The sequence below is a fragment of the Pomacea canaliculata genome, linkage group LG6, assembly GCF_003073045.1.
Source record: "Pomacea canaliculata isolate SZHN2017 linkage group LG6, ASM307304v1, whole genome shotgun sequence".
Classification (NCBI taxonomy): Eukaryota; Metazoa; Mollusca; class Gastropoda; order Architaenioglossa; family Ampullariidae; genus Pomacea; species Pomacea canaliculata.
Window position 1 is genome coordinate 26,803,115 of NC_037595.1, and position 26,480 is coordinate 26,829,594.

Sequence of the window (26,480 nt, forward strand, 5' to 3'; positions counted from 1 at the left end):
AAAACGAAAAACATTTCTTATGGAAATTATGACACGTAAAAGTGTAAGCAATAACAAACAGTCAGTTTGGTTCCTATTCAATTGTTTCAGTTTAGGAAGGGTTACAACGACTACTCAGATATGAAAGATAACTCATACTATGTAACACTTAAATTTTAGTGTAACACTTTCTTTTAAGTTTGCAGATATCTATATTAACATTTATGCATGCAATGAGAGCATTAGTATGTGTGAATGTAAAGAAACGAGGCTCAGCTTGTGGTAATGGCAGTAATGGTCACATAAAGAGTTCATCTACATTTGTCGTTCCACAAGACAGCTTAAGAGCACCATGACAGCTCTACTGGAAATGCTCGACATCAACACAGGCCTTGCTTTAGGCGTTGGCGTGTTGTCGTTGTTGTGGTGGTTTTCCGTCAGACGACCTGCAGGTGCACCTCCAGGACCTTGGCTGGCTGTACCACTGCTGGGTCACCTGCTGCTGCTGATGAAGAAAGATACTCTGGAGCAGTTCGCAGCATGGCGACGACAGTACGGTGACGTGTTCAGTCTGTACCTGGGCAGCCGCCTGGTGGTGGTGTTCAACGGCTACAAGGTCCTCAAAGAAGCGTTGGTAAACAACGCCGACACCTTCTCCGACAGGCCTCACTTCCCTTTACTGGATTTTGCAACCAAGAGCAAAGGCAGGTTATATTGGATTTAAAATCCTCTTGAGCTATCAAATTGTTTCCAAAAAGTGGGTCATCGTGATAGTTTCCGAAGTTTTTGAGATGTAGCTGTTGTTGAGGTGGCGCTGCTTTGAAATTTCATAACTGTGGTAAATCCATTTGCACAAAAACCTATTGTGTAGTTACAAGTTACCTCGTCTGTTGACCAGCACCGATTGTTATGATAAAGGTTTTGATAAGCACTATTCAATTGTAAGTATAGAAATACTCTGTAACATGGTAACACGTTTGTGGATTGATGTGGCAACAGACCTTTTGGACAGTTTGAGATCAATGTGGGTTGTCCTTTTTGCATCGATTGCACTCACATTTTTTTATCACATATCTCATAAGTGAAGATGTACTTGAAAATTCACTTAAACCACTTGATCTCTGCACCACCAATAACAATCACACACATATACACACGCGGTGAAACAAACACTAATATGGACTATGGTTCGCCAAGAAAATTAGGGAATTGTAAGGAAATGTTTATGTTTAATAGGCGTTGGTGACACCTCTGGTGCCGTGTGGAAAGACCAACGAAAGGTTTCTCTGGATATCCTACGTGAGCTAGGGATGGGCAAAAACGTGCTGGCGGTAAAGGTCCAAGAAGAGATCAAAGAGTACATCAGGGTCATATCCGAGAGCCAGGGACAGCCACTGGATCTGAGCCACTTGACCCAAGCCTAGCGTGTCCAACAACATCTGCTCCATTCTCTTTGGCAAACGCTTCGAGTATGACGATGACGTCTTTATTAACAACCTTAGGTTGATGCATCACGTTATGCGCGATGGGGGAGCGGGTGCAGTGGTCACCTTTCTGCCTTTCCTGCGGCACCTGCCTGGAAATTTCTTTAAGTTGAAGCACATTGTAAGCAGTATTCTACTTTTGCTTAATGAGTTTATCAAGCCTTTTGTAGACGAGCACAACCGCAGGTATGAGGAGGGCATATACGAGGATGACGACTTTATTGGCGCCTACATCAGAGAAATACATCATCATCGCAACAGGCAGTCAGGATCACCTCACATCAACGGTAAACATTCTGTGATTTTTTCTGTTTTAATAAGAGATTTACTATTGGCATGAGATTATTATAAAACTTCCCTATCAAGACTGGCTAAAATTCACTAAAATCAGCTCGTCACTGAGAGAAGGAAAATGAAGTAATCGAAGTCGAACACGTATAAATTCATGTTCATTTGCTTTCACTCTTTAGGTAAAATGATTGATCAATGAAAATGCATTCCGGTGTATTCACATAACATGTATTCTTGCATTTTCTTGACAAAGGCGAACTTTGGCCGCAGATATTGAGCACATGGGAGTCAGTTATTATTCTACCCCCCACGTTAGCGTAAACCTCAAGAGGAAACGTTGTGTAAAATGTTTACAGTCATTCACTTGAAAGGGCTCCACGCCGTCCAAAAACCCACAGCCATTCTCTTTCCCGAACAAACAAACAAAAGTCAAAGAATGGAATTTTTTTACAAATGATTTTATATTTATTTAAAAGTTGTTTTTATTTACAAAGCTGTGAACTGAATTCAAAACAATGGAAAACAACAAGTATGAAACTACAGCTGTAAGAGGCTTTTTCAAATCAAAGCAAACCTGGATGTTTATTAGCATTCAAATAGTCAATGAAATCATATATCAGCCTGTTATTATTCGCAATCCATTTCTGGCTTATCCTAGCACAAGCGGGTTGTCCACTCAGCTCATCGCCCTTTCGAGTGACCAATCCCTGAAAATGGTCTTCCAAACAACACTAGTGCCAAAATTCTGGATTAGCGTCAACGGTGCTTTCTGAGAAAGCAATGAAAGTTCTTCTGTCATTTTCAATTTGGTATATGTGTGAGCAAGGGTTTTCAGCATTGGTAGCACTGAAGATTAAGAAAGAAATCGTGTGGACGCAGAGGCTGAGCTGCGAATAAATATGTCCGATAAATATGCCATTAGCAGCAGTCATCGGTCGTTTTTCAGCCCCCACCCCACACTCTCTGGTCATGGCCTTCTGTCAGGGACCTAGAGTACTAGGACTGAGCACGTGCGAGGGCGAAAGATTGTGAATGATGGACGTTTCCTGAATGCGTGCCTTTTAGATGTTTTTTTAAAAAAAGAGAGAGGTGTGACTGGAGAGGGAGAGGGGAGTCAGCGATAAGAGATTGAGGGAGGGAGAGGGCAAAAGGCGAGAGGAGGAAGATTGGAGGCTTAATTGTTGAGAGGGGGATTGTGTTTTGAGTTTTGGAAGTGAGAAGTCACTGCATGCCGAGACAGTGTACTTGAATAGGGAGAAGAGATTTGGAGTCTGACCGCCCTCACCACTCGGTTACACAATCTAAGCTAATTTCACTAATACCGGTATCAGAAACTTTTAAAAAAGGACCACCTTCGCGACCCCCTTGTAGGCACGTCGCGACCCCCCAGGGGGTCGCGCTCCACAGGTTGAGAACCGCTGTCGTAGTACATTCTGGATTTATTTCACAAATTATATCAACCAGATTCAAATTAGTAACCATCATATAAATTTGTTTTGCCCTTTAGAATTGCTGTTATGATTATAATTACGACACACAAGATGATAATTAACAACATTATTTCAGTCTACTCAAATAACAGTATTTTAATTATGAACACGGATATTCTCATTCTCTCCCTTTAACATCCACAATCCAAAATCAGTTCTATGTTCCAAAACATTCTACTAAGCTAACCAAATAATCAACCATCCTTTACCAAGATTTACCGAGACTAATCTAGATGTGGTCATAGTTTTTGAAAGAGACATTTTTTGTTTATATGTGGAATTATTCCTTTGAAATCCAAAAGAACTCAATGTAACTGCAATCATAGCGTCTCTATGCTCAAATTGAAAGTTGAAAGTGAATAAGAAGAAGAACTGCAATAGTAACACAAGCAAAATAAAATAAATGTTGACCTACAGCAGTTATTTTGACAAACAAGAACTGCAGCTGTTATACAAGTATTTGAAATTTGCAGATGTTAATCTTCCGAAGACAGTCTTCGACATCTTTGCAGGTGGCACGGACACGACCTCAACAGCTATCCTGTGGACTCTGGTTTACTTCCTTCACCACCCTGACGTGCAGGACAAGTGCTACGAGGAGATCCACAGAGTTGTCGGCACAGAGCGAGCGCCCACCATACAGGATAGACCGAAGTTAGTTTACATGGAGGCTGTCATCATGGAGGTTCTTCGCTATGCCAACATTGCTCCACTTAGTGTGCCACATGCCACCTCATGTGACGTGGAGTTTGGTGGATACACGATCCCTAAGGGCACTTTTCTTTTCCCAAACCTGGATTCTGTGATGAGAGATCCAGAGATATGGGGTGACCCCGACAGATTCCGACCTGAACGTTTCATTGGAGAGGACGGCAAACTGTGGAGACCTGAAGAATTTATTCCCTTCTCTATGGGTAGGTTACATCACAGCCGAAATGTTTTTCGACTGGTTATCTTTTTCTGTCTTTCTTCGCATACAGAAGTTCTTAAATCTGTACTTTGATAAGATGAGGTATTGACCCTCATATTTTAACATATTTATATATAACTAACAAAGAAACAATGAGCGCGTTTTGGTGCAAAATCCTTGCATGTTTATAGTTAGGTTAGGTGAGTTACCTTAGACGTGTGAAAGTTTCAAACAGTAAAAGTTATGTCTGTTTCAGAAGTTTAAGTAAATAATTATTTTAAACTCATTACTGAATTAATAAACATTTTATATACAAGTGGTTTTTATCTTTTAGTTTCAGCTCAGCTGCTAAATGAATGTTTAATTTCAACTCAATTTCTTAAGCATCTCTAACAGACATGGCTTTTAGCTTTATGGTTGTGGTGATGGCCTACAACGATATACAACTGGCACGATATATCCACCCCAGGAAATTCGTTTTTAGAACACATTTGTTATGTTATTCTCGATATCGAAACTATATAAACTAAATGATCAAAAAAAAAAAAACGACTATTGTTAACAGGTCGACGCGTTTGTATGGGTGAGGCGCTTGCCAGAATGGAATTATTTCTATATCTGTCAACAATGGTACAGCAATTCCAATTCCTGCCTCCGGAAACTGGAGAGCTGCCATCTTTGCAAGGCCTGCTGGGAGTAGCCTATACCCCTAAACACTTCAAGGTTCGAGCTGTGCCTAGGATGTGTTCCACAAAAGAAACGTCTGAATAAAAACAGTAATGGAACGGACGTGTGTTAAAGGACACCGAAACACATCTGAGTTTCCTATTCATTTATCCTTAAAGCTGTAAACATTCACTGCAGCACATCTATTAACGAGTGACAGCCTCAGTTAATTTTTATCTGTGGTTTTTATGTTACACGAAGAGAACACAGATCGTTGACCAAGAAAGACTAATCAACTAAGTTTTCAATGGAGAAATGTTGGGAGAGACCTACACGATCCATATCTAGGATAAATACATTTTAATGCAGTTTGTGGGACCACCTGTTTGTTGAATTTTATTCTTATTAATACTAATCCGCTTGCGTCCAAGTTCTTTTCATCATGCATATGCTTCATTTGTTTTCAAAGCTTACGTCTTAAGCAGTTTTTTAAATTTCTTTGACGTGTACATCACACAAATGATATTTAAACGGACATCAATATTTATTTGAATTTGAATGTAAATAGACAAAACATGTGTTGTGTTTGAATACTATCATTTAATGAGACTCCTTGTTTATTGACTCGGATATTATTACAGCTATTAAGTTTGACGAAGGTACTTTAAAGCTGGTCAGTGTGTATAAAGGTCATTATGGGCGTAAATTAAAAAGGATAACAATGTAAGCAAGAATAAAATTAAGTAGGTCTACTTACAGGCATTGAAATCAGTAATAAAATTTTAACAGAAAAGTGGGAGCCTTTTAACAAATTTACAACACAGCCATTTTATAAGGAATAGGAATGCATGACGATATTTTTGTAGAGGGGTGTGTAGGATTGTATGGAATTAAACTTATTACAGGACGTGGATTACTTAATCTGTATTTGATATATTAAAACATTGATGGTGGAGGAAATAAAATCCTTTGTTTTGTTTTTTTAAAAATAAATTTGATTGTCGCTGGGACAGTTTTGTGTACATCATTTCACTATATGACACTGCATGCTGTTCATTCTACATTCTTTTTTAAAGAATCGTTTGCAAAGTGCGGACCGTTCAATCACATTGTTTCCACTTATTCAGATTGTCATTAGACTGGGAGTCTCGGTGGTCTGCTGGAACTTGACTGTGGAGAAGATTTGTTAACACAGAAAACGTTAAAAAATAAAGAAAATAAATACCCTGCCAACAGCAGACACAAATGTTTTAGTTGCTCACATTAAAAACTGATCTTAACATTTTCATTCAAAACTTCAAAAGTATCTTTCAAAAGTTTTACATCATAAACTTTGGATATTTGTATATAGAGACAGTTATATAAAGATGTGATGTGTCAAGAGGTATAGGACACATGAGCAGTTAAGCATGGTATCCGCTGAGTAAATTTTTTTTAAACACAAAAATTGAGATACTTTTTGAAGCTCCTTTAGTTTTCGCAATTTTTATTAGTTAGTTAAAAAGCCACATGTCTGTCTTGTCACACAATCACTTTTCGCATCCCAAAACTCGTCCATTTACATGACGATCTAAGAACCTTTGACATGTGAAGGGATATGGGAGATATCAGAAATCCAACATGGTATCCTCTCGGAAAGTTTTTAAAATACACATCAATGGAAAGCAGAACGGTCGGATGCCAACGGCGGCTTGGGAGCGTTGGAATCAAAAGGCTATGCTTTGCTAGTTGAGTTTGTTTTTGATGGTGTTTATTGGAATTATGATTATGATTATGATTATGTTATGATTATTATTACAACAGCTAACAACATCAGGTCGTTAAGAGGGACTTTGACGTGGTTGGATGAAGTCGAGTCTTTGCTGCGAGTGTGGAGTTGCTATCGCAGACGATTATTTTGGTGTAGTCACTGGTCCAGCACGATATACCAAGAGATGTTCAAGCGCACTCTTATGAGTCTCTGAACACCTCTTGGTATTGGACTGCTGTCGTCCTAGCAATAATTATCATATGTTATAACCAGTGCTTTGGACGGCTAAAGTGCGATCTGAGGTAAGAAGTTCAGGTCACGACCCAAGGCATTGTTTTGCTCTGAACTGAAGTCATGCTCAATGGGTTACGAAGGGGACATTGATATTAATCTCTACAACATCTGTCAGCATCTGTCTCCGGTTTCTTTGGAAGTAAAAGGTGAAACTAGCGGCAAATGACGAAGAAGATTAAATGTCTGAGTCACAATTTTAATTAATTATGGAGCAACACGTGTGTATATTGTGTAAGGAGTGTTGTAAATGTTTGTGGTGATAGTGTTCAGCTGCAGTCCATCAACAAAACTCTCCAGGTCAAACTGGAACAGTTCTTCAAACGTTGACTGGAATTGGTAAGAACCTTTTTAAAATTGTTCTTCGCATGCTGAGTATCGAGTATATTATTTTGAAGAATTAGTTTGTAAATTTTTTTTCAATGAACAAAGTTCATAAGCAACAGTAGTTCTTTTTTGAATGTTCGCCATACGTGTGTTCCGCACAATAAAGGTCACAATGACATTTTAATGTTACATATGTTCCGTCTTGTAACATAGGGCATGTTCCTGTGATCGGACCAGCCAGATGTAAGGACCCAAATGATTGCGTACTTGAGTGGTCCAATTAACCAGAATCGACTATATTAGTTATTTGAATCAAATGAACAGACTCATTAAAACATTGAATTAAAAGGCCACATTTTGTCGATCTGTATTTAAATACAGAAATATTAAAGGACAACTCGATTGCAACATTTCCTCTTTATGATCGGGTCAAGTTCATTTTAAAATAATAATTACCATAATTTGAAACATAATTATTGATTTCAAAGAGATAAGCTTTAAAATATCGGCATTCTCACCGGCTGATAGGAAAGCAGGAGAAAAGTACTTTCCTAAAGATTTCTTCCCAACGGTACTGATTCTAATTTTGCACTACAAATTTTAGTCATCAATCATTTTTCAACTTTAGTTAATTCTGAGTGGTTATTTGTGGTTGGTTTTTAATTTGGGAGTCAGCGACATTAACATTGACAAGAAGCACTTTAGTCATAACGAGAACACTCATACTATAAATGACTTTTTATTTTGTGTAGGATCCACGGAGGATGGAACACACTACCCACAATACAATAATATCTACCCTAGGTTTTTGAAAAATGTTCCACAATAAAACGAAAACATTTCTTATGGAAATTATGACACGTAAAAGTGTAAGCAATACCAAACAGTCAGTTTGGTTCCTATTCAATTGTTTCAGTTTAGAAGGGTTACAACGACTCCTAAGATATGAAAGATAACTCATCCTATGTAACACTTAAAATTTAAGTGTAACACTTTCTTTTAAGTTTGCAGATATCTATATTAACATTTATGCATGCAATGAGAGCATAAGTATGTGTGAATGTAAAGAAACGACGCTCACCTTGTGGTATTGGCAGTAATGGTCACATAAAGAGTTCATCTACATTTGGTCGTTCCACAAGACAGCTAACAGAGCACCATGACAGCTCTACTGGAAATGCTCGACATCAACACAGGCCTTGCTTTAGGCGTTGGCGTGTTGTCGTTGTTGTGGTGGTTTTCCGTCAGACGACCTGCAGGTGCACCTCCAGGACCTTGGCTGGCTGTACCACTGCTGGGTCACCTGCTGCTGCTGATGAAGAAAGATACTCTGGAGCAGTTCGCAGTATGGCGACGACAGTACGGTGACGTGTTCAGTCTGTACCTGGGCAGCCGCCTGGTGGTGGTGCTCAATGGCTACAAGGTCCTCAAGGAAGCGTTGGTAAACAACGCCGACACCTTCTCCGACAGGCCTCATTTCCCTTTACTGGATTTTACAACCAAAAGCAAAGGCAGGTTAAATTGGATTTAAAATTATCTTGAGGTATCAAATTGTTTCCAAAAAGTGGGTCATCGTGATAGTTTCCGAATTTTTTTGAAATGTAACTGCTTTGAAATTTTATAACTGTGGCAAGTCCATTTGCATAAAAGCCTGTTGTGTAGTTACAAATTACCTCGTCTGTTGACCAGCACCGAGTGCTATGATTACAGGTTTTGATAAGCAGTATCCAACTGTAAGTATACAAATACACTGTAACATTGTAACAAGTTTGTGGATTGATGTGGCAACAGACCTTTTGAACGGTTTGGGATCAATGTGGGTTGTCCTTTTTCCATCGACTGCACTCACCCTTTTTTACTGCATGTCTCATAGGTGAAGATGTACTTGAAAATTCACTTAAAAACCACTTGAGCTCTGCACCACCAATAAAAATCACACACATATACACACGCGGTGAAGGGAACACTAAGATGGACTATGGTTCGCCTAGAAAATTAGGGGAAAATTGTAAGGAAATGTTTATGTTTAATAGGCATTGGTGACACCTCTGGTGCGGTGTGGAAAGACCAAAGAAAGGTTTCTCTGGATATCCTACGTGAGCTAGGGATGGGCAAAAACGTCCTGGCGGTAAAGATCCAAGAAGAGATCAAAGAGTACATCAGGGTCAAATCCGAGAGCAAAGGTCAGCCACTGGATCTGAGCCACTTGACCCAAGCCAGCGTGTCCAACAACATCTGCTCCATTCTCTTTGGCAAACGCTTCGAGTATGACGACGATGTCTTTAGAAACAACCTTAGGTTGTTGCATCACGCTGTGCACGATGGTGGAGCGGGTGCAGTGGTCAATTTTCTGCCTTTCCTGCGGCACCTGCCTGGAAATTTCTTTAAGTTGAAGCACTTAGTAAGCAGTATTCTACTTTTGCTTAATGAGTTTATTCAACCTTTTGTAGACGAACACAACCGCAGGTATGAGGAGGGCATATACGAGGATGACGACTTTATTGGCGCCTACATCAGAGAAATACATCATCATCGCAACAGGCAGTCAGGATCACCTCACATCAACGGTAAACATTCTCCGATTTTCTTTTTCTGTTTTAATAAGAGATTTAATATTGGCATGAGTCTACAATAAAACCTCCCTATCAAGACTGGCTAAAATTCACCAATATCAACTCGTCAATGAGAGAAGTCTTAGTAGGTTCACGAAGTAATCTAATTCGAACACGTATAAATTCATGTTCATTTGCTTTCACTCTTTAGGTAAAATGATTGATCAATACAAATGCATCGCGGTGTATTCACATAACATGCATTTTTGCGTTTTCTTGACAAAGGCGAACATTGGGCCGAGATATTGAGCACGTGGGGGTCAGTTTCTACCACCCACGTTAGCATAAACCTCAAAAGGAAACGTGTAAAATGTTCAGTAATTCACTTGAAAGCGCTCCACGCCGTCCAAAAGCCCACAGCCATTCTCTTTCCTAAGTGGTTTTCATTGACAACGAATGGAATTTTTTAACAATGGATTTTATATTTGTTGAAAAAGTGGTTTTCATTTACAAAGCTGTGAACTGAATTCAAAAGAATGGATTGAAACTACAGCTAATACTATCAAAGGATTTTCAAATCAAGGCAAACTTGGATGTATATAAGCATTTAAATAGTCAATGAAATCCTATATCAGCCTGTTATTATCTTATGAGACATGTTCTACTAATAAATCCAAACTGAGCTTCATGGATTAGAAATGGTAAAACTTTATAAATAATTCTATTTGCAATGCTTGCTACCCAGATCTTAAATACAACATTTAACAGAGCGATTGATCTCCAGTTCTTATTGTTTATGTTTATTTGTTTGGAGGATACGTATCGTTACAAGTTTTTCTCAAGAAGATAATTTTCCTTTATTAAAATCTTCATTCAGCGGTCTCACAATAAAAGGACAGAGTGTTTTCCAGAAAACCTTAAAAAAACTTCACTGTAAATCCATCACAGCATGGGCTTTTTCTCATTGCACATGATTTAACAGCATAACCAACTTCTAAACTTATTTTAAAGCGGATAGTTCCTTCTACTAAATCTGGTTCAGGTTGTAAGCTTTGGGGTATCTTTTTGGATATGTTCTTCAAGTAAACTTCCTGGACAGCTCGCTCCCAATAAAGGTTAGAATAGCTTGCACTTCGGCTGTTATTTCTTTACGTTTTCTTACACTTTGTTTTTTGAGCTTTGAATTTGATTAATTTCTGGATTTGTTACTTGATTAATTACCTTTTTCAAGTAACAGAAATATAGATTGTCTCTCTCTCATGCTGTCTACATTGCCCTAAAGGGGATCAATACATCCTCCATTGACTTTCTTTTAAACTAATGAGTTATTTTTGTTCCTTTAAGTTCAATAGTCTCCTCTTCATTCAACCTTCCTTTACCTTGCAGCTGTGAAAATAACTTTTTAAAATATTTTTCTTTTCGTTATATCTTTTCTTTTTCTTATTGGCATAAGTCATGGTTTTCCTTCTAACTTTCATCAGCACAGTGTCCAAAACTGTCTAATAAGACACAATAAGTTCTTGTTTAAGTGGGGGAATATCTGCTAAATTGTTCTTGTTATATGGGAAGTCTGAGTACTCTTCTGTCACTCAAATATTGTTATTTATTTGAGTTGGATAATCGTGTTGTTTTTAAATATGAGGAGTTTTTTACTTTAAATGTCTTTTCCTCTAGTTTCGTAGCTAATGTGAAAGAATAATCACAGAAAGGCCAGTCCTGTAGCCTGGAGTAATATCTACATCTGATAGGGAATCCGACACAGGAAAAAGTTTAATCTTTGCTAGAATCGTATTTTCATATCCCAAGTATATCGTAGTACATTCTGGATTTATTTCACAAAGTATATCAACCAGATTCAAATTAGTAACCATCATATAAATTTGTGTTGCCATTTAGAATATGCTGTTATGTGGAATTATTCCTTTTAAACCAAAAATAATTAAATGTAACTGCAATCATAACGTCCCTAAGCTCAAATTGAAAGTTGAAAGTGCATAAGAAGAAGAACTGCAATAGTAACACAAGCAAAATAAAAGAAAGTTTGACCTACAGCAGTTATTTTGACAGACAAGAACTGCGGCTGTTATACAAGTATTTGCAATTTGCAGATGTTAATCTCCTGAAGACAGTCTTCGACATCTTCACAGGTGGCACAGGGACGACGGCTACAGCTATCCTGTGGACTCTGGTTTACTTCCTTCACCACCCTGACGTGCAGGACAGGTGCTACGAGGAGATCCACAGAGTTGTCGGCACAGAGCGAGCGCCACCATACAGGATAGACCGCAGTTAGTGTACATGGAGGCTGTCATCATGGAGGTTCTTCGCTACGCCAACGTTACTCCACTTAGTGTACCACATGCCACTTCATGTGACGTGGAGTTTGGCGGATACACGATCCCTAAGGGCACTTTTCTTTTCCCCAACCTGGATTCTGTGATGAGAGATCCAGAGACCTGGGGTGACCCCGACAGATTCCGACCTGAACGTTTCATTGGAGAGGACGGCAAACTGTGGAGACCCTGAAGAGTTCATTCCCTTCTCCATGGGTAAGTTACATCACAGCAGAAATGTTTTTCGACTGCTTATCTTTTTCTGTCTTTTCTTTGCATACAGAAGTCCTTAAATCTGTACTTTGATAAGATGAGGTTATTCACCCTCATATTTTAACATATATATGTAACTAACAAAGAAACAATGAGCGCGTTTTTGTTGCAAAATCCTTGCATATTTATAGTTGTGTTAGGTTAGGTGAGTTACCTTAGAAGTGAAAGTTTCAGACAGTAAAAGTTATGTCTGTTTAAGAAGTGTAAGTAAATGATTATTTTAAAATCGTTTCTGAATTATAAACATTTTATTTACAAGTGGTTTTTTATCTTTTAATTTCAGCTCAGCTGCTAAATCAATGTTTAATTTGAACTCAATTTTTCAAAATTTCTTAGACATGGCTTTTTAGCTTTCTGGTTGTGGTGATGGCCTACAACAGCTGTAGCGTTAGGCTAACCATCACAAAACAGCCAAAGAGGTTACAGGGAAAACTTAACATGGCCGTTACACTGTTTGCGTCAAGAAAGGTCGCCTACAAGCACGATATATCCACCTAAGAAAACTTTTCTAAAACACATTTGTTATGCTATTCTCGATATGGAAACTATATATGATTAAAAAAAACTATTGTTAACAGGTCCTCGCGTTTGTATGGGTGAGGCGCTTGCCAGAATGGAATTATTTCTATACCTGTCAACAATGGTACAGCAATTCCAATTCCTGCCTCCGGAAACTGGAGAGCTGCCATCTTTGCAAGGCCTGCTGGGAATAGTCTATTCCCCTAAACATTTCAAGGTTAGAGCTGTGCCTAGGACAAGTTCCTCAAAAGAAACGTCTGAATGAAAACAGTAATGGAACGGACGTGTGTTAAAGGACACCGAAACACATCTGAGTTTCCAATTCATTTATCCTTAAAGCTGTATACATTACTGCAGCACATCTGTTAACGAATGACAGCCTCAGTTAATTTTTATCTGTTCTTTTTATGTTACACGTAGAGAACACAGATTGTTAACCAAGAAAGACTAATCAACTGAGTTTTCAATGGCGAAAGTTTGAAAGGGTCCATATCTAGGATAAATACATTTCAATGCAGTTTGTTGGACCACCTGTTTGCTGGATTTTATTCTTATTAATACTAATCCGCTTGCGTCCAAGTTGTTTTCATCATGCATATGCTTCATTTGTTGTCAAAGCTTACGTCTTAAGCATTTTTTTTTATTTCTTCGTCGTGTACATCACACAAATGATATTTAAACGGACATCAATATTTATTTGAATTTGAATGTAAATAGACAAAACATGTGTTGTGTTTGAATACTATCATTTAATGAGACTCCTTGTTTAATGACTCGGATATTATTACAGCTATTAAGTTTGACGAAGGTACTTTAAAGCTGGTCAGTGTGTAAAAAGGTCATTATCGGCGTAAATTAAAAAGGATAACAATGTAGAGCAAAACTAAAATAAGTAGGTCTACTTACAGACATTGACACCAGTGATAAAATTCTAACAGAAAAAAGATCCTTTGTAAGGCTGAAGGAAAAAAGAATTCTGCTAGAATTTTAATGATCCATAATCATTTAGGGTACTAATCAAAATGCACAGTAAATAAAGTAAGAGAAAATAAAATCGGCGAAAATGAATTATTAGTCCCTTTAGAGTATTTAGGGACATTACAGCTGTAAAAGATTTACAGTTAAATCTTATCACTAAAGCGGAAATTACTATGAAGTTATTAATAAAATAACCCAGAACTTAGACAAGCCCTAGCGAAATTATGTATACTAAAAATATTTAAAAATTGTAACGAAGCCGGAACAAACAGGTAAATGGGTCATGTCTTGATAACCATCAGTTGTAGCAGTTGTTAGAAAATAAACTATTTATTTAATAGACCGTTATCTACGTTTGTAGACAGAAGCCTTAATTCAACCATTATATGAGGGATGTTGGCAAACCTGATAAGTAGAGAAAAATTTCACTTGGAGTCATCTTCAACAGGATATCTAGTTACATTTTTAAGGACATTCAAATAATAAACAGAACAAGAAACAGATGTAAGCATTAAACAAATCTACAGCACAGCTATTGCATAAGACACATGAATGTGTGACGATATTTTGTAGAGGGGTGAGTAGGATTGTATGGAATTAAACGTATCATAGAACTTATATTACTCAATCTGTGTTTGATATATTAAAACACTGATGGTGGAAGCAATAAAATCATTTGTTTTGTTTTTGTTTATCAAATTTGACTGTCTATGCATCATTTCCCTATGTAACACTGTGTAACACTTGTATAATTTATTGACGATAGAAATTACTGCGTTCCTTCATACCTCAGCATACGAGTTACATTTGACTACATGTTGTTCATACTACAGTCATTTTAAAGAATCGTTTGCAAAGTGCTCGGTAATCTGGTGAAACTCGACTGCAGAGAAGATTTATTAAAATAAAAACATTTAAAATGCCGCTGAGACGGAAATAAATACCCTGCCAACAGCACACAAAAATGTTGTAGCTGTACACATTGAAAACTGACCTTAACGTTTTCATTCAAAACCTTCAAAGTATCTTTAAAAAATTACTCATTATAAACCTTGGATATTTGTATTCAGAGACAATTATGTAAAGAATGATTTAACAACTTTGATGTGTCAAGAGGTAGAGGAGATATGAGTAGTTAAACATGGTATCCGTTGAGTGAATTTTCTTGTTAAACACATAAATGGAGGGGATTTTCGAAGACCTTCAGTTTCGCAATTTTTCTTAGCTAGTTCAGAAGCCACATGTCTTGTCTCGCAACCACTTTTTGCATCCCAAAACTTGTCCATTTACATGATGATCTAAGAACCTTTGACAGGTCAAGGGGAATGGGAGATTTAAGCAATCAAACATGGTATCCTCTCAGGGAACTTTTTAAAATACACATGCAAGAAAGGACAGTGTCATCCTCTTTGTTTGTCTTGGAGGCCAAGGGAATCGGAGACCCGATGCAAGCTGCCATGATTCTCTTGATAGTGCATGCCTATCATCACGGGGAATTGCAGGCAATTTGGAAAAATGTCTGCCTGTTATACATTTACTGTTATGTAGTCATCACTTTGTCAGTCATCAATCAAGACGATCTTCACAGTTCTCTGCAGTCTCGTGGAAAAGATGGGGAAGGGTGGATGGGTGGAGACTTGCACGTGATTCGTCTCTCAGGGAAGGCCATTGGGCAGACGACAGGTATATGGTCACAGGAATAAGGTGACAGGTATATGGTGCACTCTTGCTTTGGATCGGGTTGACAAGTGACGACGTGTAACTAGTGACAAGTATTTGGCAAGGATCTTCAAGTGACCTCAGGGTTGCGAGGACTTTAGTAGGGACGAGCGACCACAATTTAGTTCATGAGTGGAGGCAGATAGCCCAGTGGTTAGAGCACTGGTATCCGAACTGAAATAGCACTGGTCCAATACCTGATTAGCTCAGCAAAACAGTCGACCCAGCTGGCTTAAATGGGTACCTGATACCACAAAGAGTTGGGGGAGGGTAAGGCAGCAAAGAGAGATGAGATGAGCACCGCCCTTAAGTAATGCTGGCTCCGAGAAATGTGAGGCCTCTAAGACAGGGGTGGGCAATTAATTTTCCCAAGGGGCCGCATGAGAAATTGGGATGGTTTTAGAGGGCCGGACTAATATAGTTAACTCAGTTTTACCCAATTCTGTATATAGATATATACTGGCGGGCGGGCCAGCGGACGGGCCGGTCAGAGACAGGAGGCGGGCCGGATGCGGCCCGGGGGCCGCCCCTTGCCCAGGTCTGCTCTAACACCTCACCCTCCAACAACCTGAGAAGATTTTTACCCCGGACGTTCTTACAGTTTGCTGTTACTCTTGGAAACAAAAACCTTTACTTTGCTAGCTGTGTTATTTTGGCCGTGTTCATCAGTATTATGATTATGATTATTATTACGACCGCTGACAACATCAGGTCGTTAAGAGGGACTTTGACGTGGCTGGATGAAGTCGAGTCTCTGTGAGTGTGGAGTTACTATCCCCAGAAAATTATCGTGGTGTAGTCACTGCTCCAGCACGATATACCAAGAGGAGTTCAAGCGCACTCTTATGACAGAGAGTTGGCCTGCTGTTGTCCTATGGACGGCTAAAGTGCGATCTTAGGTGATGAGTTGTTTGGGTCACGACCCAAGGCATTGTTTTGCACTAAACTGTAGTCATGCTCAAGGGGTGACGAAGGGGACACTGGTATTAATCTCTGCAATATCTGTCAACACCTGTCTCCGGTCTCTCTGGAGGTGTGTTGGGTTAGGTAGGCGGTGAAGCCATCGACAAGTGACGAGGAAGATGAAAGGTCCGAGCCACAATTTGTTGTTTGGAGCAGGACTCGTGTGTGAATGACTACACTTTGACTGCTATTAATAATAAGCACTTCATACACTTAATTGTGATATGTTGTTACTAGACACCTACGCTAAAGGCTCAAAGCTAAGTAACAAATAGTATTCGTCAATGTTTAATTTACAGAAGGCACATGGCACTGGTAAAGATTTTTTCTGCGTAATGCAGTGTGACTACTAATGTTTTCTTTCTTTTTATTGTCCCCAGGCAAACCTGCATATTTCTTACTTTTCTGCAGTCTTTGTCAGTTTTGCTTACCGCTTGTAAGGACATATACACTCGCTAGCTTTGTTGTACAGTCGAATTCAGTCAATCGGAACACCGGTTAATCGGACAAGCCGCTTATTCCGACCAAAACCTAAGGAACAGAAACAAATCCTATTTTATAAGCGAAATATTATTCGCTTATTCATTTAATCGGAACAGAAAACGTGAGAGCGAATAAAAAGAAGCTACAAGCCGATTTGAGCATTCAGTCGCGGAGATGGATGTGGACTTGCTTTTTAAAAGTGAACTTGATTACAAAAATTTTGTAAGGAGTGTTATTGATGTTTGTGGTGATAGTGTTCAGTTGCAGTCCGTCAACAAAACGCGCCAGGTCAAGCTGGACCAGTTCTTCAAACGTTGACAAAAATTTTTAAAAACTTTTTTAAAAATTGTACTTCGCATGCTGAGTATCGGGTACATTGTTCGAAGAATTAGTTTGTAATTTTTTTTTCAATGAACAAAAGTTCATTAGCAACAGAAATTCTTATTTGGGTGTTTGCCATACGTGTGTGCCGCACAATAAAGGTCACAATGACATTTTCATGTTACATATGTTCCGTCTTGTAACATAGGGTATGTTCCTGTGATCGGACCAGCCGGATGTAAGGACCGAAATGATTGCGTCCCGATGTGGTTCGATTAACGGAAATCAACTGTATTAGCTATTTTAATCAAATGAATAGAGTTATTAAAACAATATTCAAATGTCACAGTTTGTCGATCTGTATTTAAATACAAAAAACATTCAGGTTGTCGTGTTCAAGAAGTGATATTGTGCCCCAGGTTTGGACTGATTCAAACCGCATTCACTTAGCCCCCAGAAAACTGAAGTCATGATTCTTACAACCAGACAGAAAAGACAAAACCTAGCCACCCCATTTCCAAATATCAAAATCGGTGCTCAATCATTAACGGAAGTACAGTCCAAAACTTATGGATGTTACCATTGACAATAACTTATCGTGGTCCCAAAAGATCTCAACCACAAGCAAAACCATCTCCAAGAAAGTCTACCAGCTGTCAAGAATTAAACGTTTCCTAGACCCTCACACAAGAAAACTCTTCTATACCACCCATATCCAGTCAATCATTGGCTATGCATCCGCCCTCTGGGACTCCATTAGTGGAGCTTCCATGAAACCTCGAGCAAGTATCCAGAGGCAAGCAATCAAAGCTGTTCTGCTAAAACCAAAAATAGACCCACATGACTTCACCTCTGTAGGCGTCCTTCCTCTAAAAGACAGACTTAAATTTAATAAATGCATTTTCATGAATAAAATTCTGACGGGTAAACTATCGCCAAGACTCTCTCGACTATTTTCCTCCAAAACAGCTAAAGCCTCTCCAAAACTTAATATTCCCATTCCTAGACTCGACCTTTAAATCAAGTTTGAAATACTCAGGAAGCGTGCTATGGAACAACCTCCATCTCAGTCTTAAGCAATTGAACTCCCTGAACTGCCTTCGACGCCATCTATCTAAATACTTTCAAGGCAAATAGACGAGGTCTCTAGAGATACTTCCCAACTCCAGGAAACATTTGTAAATATATAAATGTATATTTTTTTCTTAACCACCACTTTTGTACATACAGGTAGTCCTTGACTTACGACGTTGATCCGTTCTTACGCGGCGTCGTAAACCGAATTTCGATGTAAGTCGGATCATACGTTCATACAGTACTGTACCATAATAACAGTACAGTACTGCAAACACTTAGCCTATCCAAACACCTATCCGAACACAGTACCCTACATAATTATCAATAAACATAAGTACAGTAAAATATTGTGCAGTACAGTACGTTTAATAATAATTTTGGTCTTCCAACCAAAGCACCAATAATCTTTCCATCTCAATAATAAGCCCACTACGTTGTTTTGTTATCACTGGGCTTTCATAGGAGCAGATCCTTTGACATGTGCAAGGATGCGATCTTTATCCTTGATAATCGTAGCGACAGTCGAGCGTCGCATGAAGGGTCGTAACCACGAAACGACGTAACTCGAGGACTACCTGTATCCACCTTCCCCATGTCCTCGTCGCCTGCATTGTCATGTCAGGAGTGACAGATGGCTACATGCCAACAAGTGTAGCTTCGATAAGGCTTAGGCCTCTCCCTCCGACAGCCATTTCGTGCAAGAAGGATTCTGAGATCGGGTGTGCTTGTCCAAAGCTCCGATAGAACTCAAGAGTAGGTCTGAGTGGTGAGTACACGCTTTTGCGAGCATACATAATGTATTATATATATATATGATACTTATTTGTAGAGCAAACAAGGGTGAATGGTTGTTGACGATATCCAATACAGTTGATTTGATTTCGTACAGAAACCATTTTCACAAACAAGATGATTTATTCAGAATATTTATGACTAGAATGTTTACTTACCTTAATTACGAGTATCCAGAGTGTAAGACACAGCTAACCACAAATTTGTATTAAGGACTGCTGGCAGACGATTTTTCCCAGTTAACTACTAAAACGAGGCAGGTGTGCAAAAAGCTTCCGGTTTAGTCACATTCATTGTTTAGGCTCGCGGAGACTAGCAGCAGAAAACTTTACAGGCTAAGCATTGGTCCCTACAGACAGACAGCAGTCCATTCAACTAACATCCATAACACTAATCTATGTTTTACACAAAACGTGTAACATCATCAGTAGTACTGAAAAACCAAGGTAAAACAATTGGGGACAAACACTAGTTAATTTCCACAAAGCACGTGCAATGGTTACCCATGACAAGGTCTTTAAATGAAGAGTGTCTTGTTGCTGTCTTTTTACTCTGTTTTTCTTTTAATTGCACGCTAATTTGATCAATTTTTTCCCTCATCAGTAGTTTCAGCCGTATCACTCTATTTTCTTTAATAGCTTTAGTCATCTACATTTGTTGTCATTAGTGGATCGTTTTTGACATTAACACTCAGAAGAAGCACTTTAGTCATAACCAGAACACTCATATTATAAATGACTGTCCATTTTGTGTAGGATCCACGGAGGATGAAACGCACTAGCCAGAGTACAATATCTACCCTAGGGTTTTTTTAAAAATGTTCCACCATACAACAAAAAACATTTCTTATTGAAATTTTTACACGTATGAATGAGAGCATAAATATGTGTGAATGTAGAGAAAAGAGGCTCACCTTGTGATATTGGCAGTAATGTCACATAAAGAGGTTCATCTAAATTTGTCGTTCCAAAAGACAGCTAACAGAGCACCATGACATCTCTACTGGAAATGCTCGACATCAACACAGGCCTTGCTTTAGGCGTTGGCGTGTTGTCGTTGTTGTGGTGGTTTTCCGTCAGACGACCTGCAGGTGCACCTCCAGGACCTTGGCTGGCTGTACCACTGCTGGGTCACCTGCTGCTGCTGATGATGAAAGATCCTCGGGAGCAGTTTGCAGCATGGCGACGACAGTACGGTGACGTGTTCAGTCTGTACCTGGGCAGCCAGCTGGTGGTGGTGCTCAACGGCTACAAGGTCATCAAGGACGCATTAGTAAAAAACGCCGACGTCTTCTCCCACAGGCCTCATGTTTTTATCCTGGATATTATAACCGACAGCAAAGGCAAGTTGAAATCTACTTAAATCTACTTTTAAAATGCTGATTCATCATGAATGATTCTTAACTGTTGAAATGCTGGCTTTAAACACCTTTAACTGCTTAAAATGAACAGTTTTATTTACAAAACAAACATTTTTACTCTCGAATTGTCTAGTAAGTTCATTTACATAAAATCTACATTACCTGTCCCAATAAACAGGTGAGAAGCGCGTTTACGGTCATTAAATTTTCTTGTGGCTTTTATTCACAATCTTTCCCATAGAACAGAAAAGTAAATACCCTGTTGATGAGGTAAGACTTCAACATTATTTTCCAGTGACTTTGTTTACTTTTTGGAAGGAGAGAGGTAAGGGAGTAAAGGTCAAATTATGGATCTGCTGTCTAGCGGGCACTTAGTTGGATGTGACCGTATTTGTTGATCGGTTGTTGTGATTTCAGTTTTTGAAGTACATCTTCTGAATCGTTAGTGTAATAATCTATTGTACTTAGTGGATCAATCTGGGAAACAGACATTTCGGACAGCTTGAGATTTAGGCATTGATCAAGGTGGGTTGGTCTTGTCCATACAATGTGGCGACCGCTTTAACCGATCTTTTATCGTAAATGAAACTCAAATTAAAATATCTTTGTAACTTACAAGAGAAATATAAAGTAATGATGATGATAACAATGACATTATATATATATAGCTTGTATATATAAAGTGCTGCTTCCCAGTACCAACCAGCCTCAAAGCATAGTACATATATTCGGACGCCTCATGAAGGCAAGTGAGAACGATCACACTTTGCATGCACACACACACACCCACGATGGCAAACATAATAATATTGATGAATTACACAGTAAAATTTTTATAAAACAATTTTCATCTTTCATAGGCATTAGTGACACCTCTGGTCCTGCGTGGAAAGACCAAAGAAAGGTTTCTCTGGATATCCTACGTGAGCTAGGGATGGGCAAAAACGTGCTGGCGGTAAAGGTCCAAGAAGAGATCAAAGAGTACATCAGGGTCATATCCGAGAGCCAGGGTCAGCCACTGGATCTGACCCACTTGACCCAAGCTAGCGTGTCCAACAACATCTGCTCCATTCTCTTTGGCAAACGCTTCGAGTATGACGACGATGTCTTTAGAAACAACCTTAGGTTGATAGATGCCATTATTCACGACGCTGGGGCGGGTAGCGCTGTCGTTTTTCTGCCTTTTCTTCGACACCTGCCAGGAGATTGCTTTAAGTTGCAACGCTTTGTGGACAACTCGCGGCTTGTGTTGCAGAAGTTTATTAAACCTTTTGTAGACGAGCACAACTATAGGTATGAGGAGGGTTCAGAGGACGACTTCATTGACGCCTACATCAGAGAAATACATCATCATCGCAACAGAATGTCAGGATCACCTCACATCAACAGTAAATACTTACTCCGTTTCGTTTAATTTTAAAAAAATCTAGCGCAGACATATATTTTATTTCAGTTATAAATGTATACTAAGTACCACTATCGTACCAAAACAACAGAGCTTGGTCGTACTGGTAGCCAATGACGCTACCAGAAAGAATAACTGACTGTAACTGAGAGTTGCGCCTCTGGTCCGCTGGTCACTTGATGCATGGTGTAGGTCCCTTTTGGTCTATATACATATTACTAAAACTAATTTTACTTTAGAAAAATTACCTCTCTTTAACTGATTAAAAAATTCTCTATCAAAATATCTCTAAGATAAATATTTTTGCTTCATAAATCAAAGAATTATTTTTAGTCTTTACTCTTTTCTTCCAATTTTTGACTAGCTTCGTTTCAATATCTGTCTTTTGCACCAAGATATCCCAGTTAACAGAAAATCGTTCGTATGTCCATGTTCAAGTAGAATGTTGCTCTGCACAGATATTGTGTCGTCCTTTCCTACCCTATCATTACTGTCTTCAAGGGAAAATGTTCCTACAGACTTGTGGACATACAAAGGTGAAAAGATAAAGGCTATGCGAGTGAAGCTATACAGAAAATAATGATGGTAAACGGCACCAGAGGACAGACTTTCCACCCAAAATATATCGGCCATGGCCAAGTGCCTATCTGTTCGTAACCAGGCTGACCTATAGGCCATGCTTCACTTGGAGAGGAAGATGAACACCAGAGACACGACCATTTCGGACGTATATCTCTGAACTGCTGGCTGTCCGCCTAAAGCCCTAAACCATCACTCGTCTCAGGTCTCGGCGAAATCGAAATCAAACCCCAACATTTTTATTTACGCAAATAATACATTTTAAAATGAAGTTTGAAGAGCCAGTAGTTGGTAAGACAGCATCTGACCAGGGCCATAAACTGTCGCACAGCGGAGAGGACGCCAAACACACGAGGAGCTTCCTCATACAGAGGTTAAGTGGTTCGAACCGTCCTTAGTTGTACCATCAGCTGTGTGTATATCTGTATCCAGCAGGCTGATCTCCATCCTGCTGATTGGACGCTTCAAATACCGCATCAACAAGACGAAGACGCTGACAAAGGTAGCAACGCGACCTTGTCTGAATGAGCCTGAAGCTAACACTGATGATGAGGTGTGGCTTAAACATGCCCCGTATTCAACTTGAGTTTAAGAAGCTGAAAGACAAAAACTTTTCTTAAAAGACCGATGCATTTTGTTTATATGTGAAATTATTTTCTCTTAAACTCAACAAATGAAATATAACTTAAATAGTAATATGGTAAAGGAAAGATAAATTAACTATTGTCTTGGACTAAATAGTTACCAAAGAAAAGAACTACAAAAGGGGACACAAGTATTTGCAATGACGAAACGTAACTGGAACATAAGATCATCAAAATTAAATAAATGTTGACGTACAGAAGTCATTTTGACAGACAAGAACTGCGGCTGTTATACAAATATTTGAAATTTGCAGATGTTAACCTCCTGAAGACAGTCTTCGACATTTTGGGAGGTGGCACAGACACGACCGCTACAGCTATCCTGTGGGCTCTGGTTTACTTCCTTCACCACCCCGACGTGCAGGACAAGTGCTACGAGGAGATCCACAGAGTTGTCGGCACAGAGCGAGCGCCCACCATACAGGATAGACCGCAGTTAGTTTACATGGAGGCTGTCATCATGGAGGTTCTTCGTTATGGCAACGTTGCGCCACTAAGTTTGCCGCATACTACTCCATGTGACGTGGAGTTTGGCGGATACACGATCCCTAAGGGCACTTTAGTCATCCCCAACCTGGATTCTGTAATGAGAGATCCGGAGACCTGGGGTGACCCCGATAGATTGCGACCTGAACGTTTCATTGGAGAGGACGGCAAGCTGTGGAGACCTGAAGAGTTCATTCCCTTCTCTACGGGTATGTTACATCTCAAATCGCATTGAAAGGTTTATGGAATTGTTTTCTCGATTTTTGTGTGTGTCGACCTATGTTAATATTGAATACTAGCATAAATCCGCGTGTGTCATCTTATGTGACACACACACACACAAACATATAGATATAGGCGTGAATTCCTTGAGACAAAGTTCGGGCAGGGGATGGTGGCATTCGAATAATGTAAGGAAGAAAGTACCTGAACTTCGTAAAGCTTTAAAAAGTAATCATTAACACATTAAGGTTTGAGCTGGTTAAATAAGTTTCTTAGATCGCAGTCAGTCCATGTAAAGCAGTCAAAGACGTTAAAGGGCAAACTTAAGACTTCCGTAACCTTAACTGCGTCACGAGACTTCGCCTGCTGGCAATTGGTATACACATGAGGAAACTTTAGTCTGTTTTTATTTTAAAGGAAATTCTCAGCTTTGAACTTATGTATGATTAAAAAAATGTTTTTGTACAGGTCGGCGCATCTGTTTGGGTGAGACGCTCGCCAGAATGGAATTATTTCTATACCTGTCAACAATGGTACAACAATTCCGATTCCTGCCTCCGGAAACTGGAGAGCTGCCATCTTTGCAAGGCCTGATGGGAATAATCCATTGTCCTGAACATTTCAAGCTTCGAGCTGTGCCTAGGATGTGTTCTAAAATAGAAACATTTGAATGAAAACGTCATAACTGGAGCTGGCGTTATCGTCTCAGAGGGAACCAACACACATCTCAGTTTCCTATTTATTTATACTCAATGCTCTATACTTGGATGCAGCACATCTCAGTCTCAATTATTTTTATATGTTTTTTTATGTTACTTGTAGAAAGCACAGACTGTCGACATAGAAAGGCCGATCAAATGTGTTTCGGCGGAAGTGGCAACATATTTGGAGTTTCCAAATCGATCTTAGAGCACACTAAACGATATTTTTAAACAGTTAATAGGATCACCTTTCGTTGGATTTTATTATATTTAATACTAATCCGCCAACACTTGAGTGAGTTAAACTTATTTTGCATATGCTGTCAAGCCGGTGCGTTCATGAAAATGTAATTGTACACTCTTAAGACAGAGACAGACCTTCTTACGAAAAAAAAAATAAAAAATCAGTAATCACATTTCTTATGATAGAAGAAAGTAGAGCTTGTATGAGACAGAAAAAAGACAGGTCGAAAAAAGAAAGTAACGAATTCTTTCAGAATTTTAAGAACAATCAAAATATTTCTAAGAAATAAAGTAGTGGGAAATTAACAAAAATGAATTGGTGAACTATTAGTGACCTCCCAGGTCTGTAAGATTTTTAGCTCATTTTTGGTATCATTTGAATGAGGAAGTGTTTTATTCAGTAACCCTAAAATTGGATTTTGTGATCCCTTAGTAAAATATGAATGCTACAGATATATTAAACTATGGTTAGCTGGTGGATGAAAAAGGCTAGCTCTTCCAAAACTCATAAGCCTTTGTTGTGTCCTTATAAATAAATGTGCTTTAGGTATCATACAACATGTATTACATATGTATAGTATATCAAGCCATGTTTGTATTAGGGATGGGCGACGAAAGCAATAAAGCCTTTTGTTCTTTGTGAAACAAATTTGACTGTCGCTGAGACTTGCTGTTTGCTGGATATAATTTAACTGTCATGTAGCCCAGGCTTATTATGAAACTTCCCAAGTCTCTCCACACCTAAACATACCACTGTTGCATCAAGGGAAATCACTGGGTATAGTTTCTGTGACAATCTTAAATAATCGTGAATCTGTGAGTCACCAACCAGCAATCAAGCCCTTTGGGAGGGACACCACTCTGATTATGCAAGCAAGACCAGTCATCTCAGGGCATACATAATGATGATGATAAAAAATGCATGAGGTGTGGAGTAAACATGATCCAACAGAGAGTTGAAAACACACAGCCAAGCTTTGGCAGAGGCAGAATCTGTGTCAGAACTTGTTGACAAGGACAGCCAACAGAACAACAACGAGCGGCAGAGCAGGTGATGGATTTTTTTTTTTCAAAGGATGCTGTTTACGACGACAAGCACGGTAGCGACGGATTCGAATCTGTTGTCTCGATGGGGTGTCAGCATTCACAACAAGGGAAATTGTCTCCAAATGTCAGCTAAACAGGCTGAAAGTGTAAGGGTAGCCAGGGGACGCAACAATGTCAACTGAGAAGTCGTGCAGACAAACTGCACAGTCATGTAGCGGTAGTGTCGGTGAAGTGATATTTGGAATTAAGAATAATTACAAAATTCAGAGATATTTCAAAAATAGAAAGCTAGACAGACGCAATAATAGATAATATATACTAGAGGAGAATCTAAAGTTAGAATAATTTTTATAAAAAAAGGAAACAGCGAGAACAGTCAGAACTAGATCTAAAGTAATGGCGGACAGCGTAACTGTTACAGTAAAATCCACAGAAACAGAAAGCTAGGAAATTTAAAACAGTAAAAACAGTAACAAATGAAATTTTAAGATAAACAAATGCAACTTGTAACAAAAAAAAAATCTATGGGTACTGAAAAAGCAAAGACATTGCACAAGAAAGCAGAAAAATCGGTGCAAAACAAAGCGACTCAACC

General features: G+C 39.0%; 2 protein-coding genes across 4 annotated transcripts; both read left to right on the forward strand.

Annotated features, from left to right (window-relative positions):
• Window positions 1-1,364: 1,364 nt before the first annotated feature.
• On the forward strand, window positions 1,365-5,785 carry LOC112566470 (cytochrome P450 2U1-like). The gene is made up of 3 exons (XM_025242678.1): window positions 1,365-1,750; window positions 3,718-4,158; window positions 4,720-5,785. Exons 1-3 carry the CDS (start codon window positions 1,486-1,488, stop codon window positions 4,923-4,925), a joined length of 912 nt encoding a protein of 303 aa, XP_025098463.1. The 5' UTR covers window positions 1,365-1,485; the 3' UTR covers window positions 4,926-5,785.
• Window positions 5,786-7,217: 1,432 nt separating this feature from the next.
• On the forward strand, window positions 7,218-24,992 carry LOC112566462 (cytochrome P450 2J2-like). 3 transcript variants are annotated; one of them, XM_025242666.1, is made up of 5 exons: window positions 7,218-8,699; window positions 9,222-9,486; window positions 21,684-21,946; window positions 23,441-23,881; window positions 24,363-24,992. In XM_025242666.1, the coding sequence occupies exons 1-5, from the start codon at window positions 8,348-8,350 to the stop codon at window positions 24,566-24,568; spliced, it is 1,527 nt and encodes a 508-aa protein (XP_025098451.1). In that variant the 5' UTR covers window positions 7,218-8,347; the 3' UTR covers window positions 24,569-24,992. The 3 variants fall into 3 exon arrangements, with proteins under 3 accessions (XP_025098451.1, XP_025098450.1, XP_025098449.1); XM_025242665.1 differs by lacking the exons at window positions 7,218-8,699; window positions 9,222-9,486 and adding exons at window positions 18,964-19,172; window positions 20,176-20,540 and having other exon boundaries at window positions 21,419-21,946; XM_025242664.1 differs by lacking the exons at window positions 7,218-8,699; window positions 9,222-9,486 and adding exons at window positions 18,965-19,172; window positions 20,172-20,540 and having other exon boundaries at window positions 21,419-21,946.
• The last annotated feature ends 1,488 nt before the right edge of the window (window positions 24,993-26,480 follow it).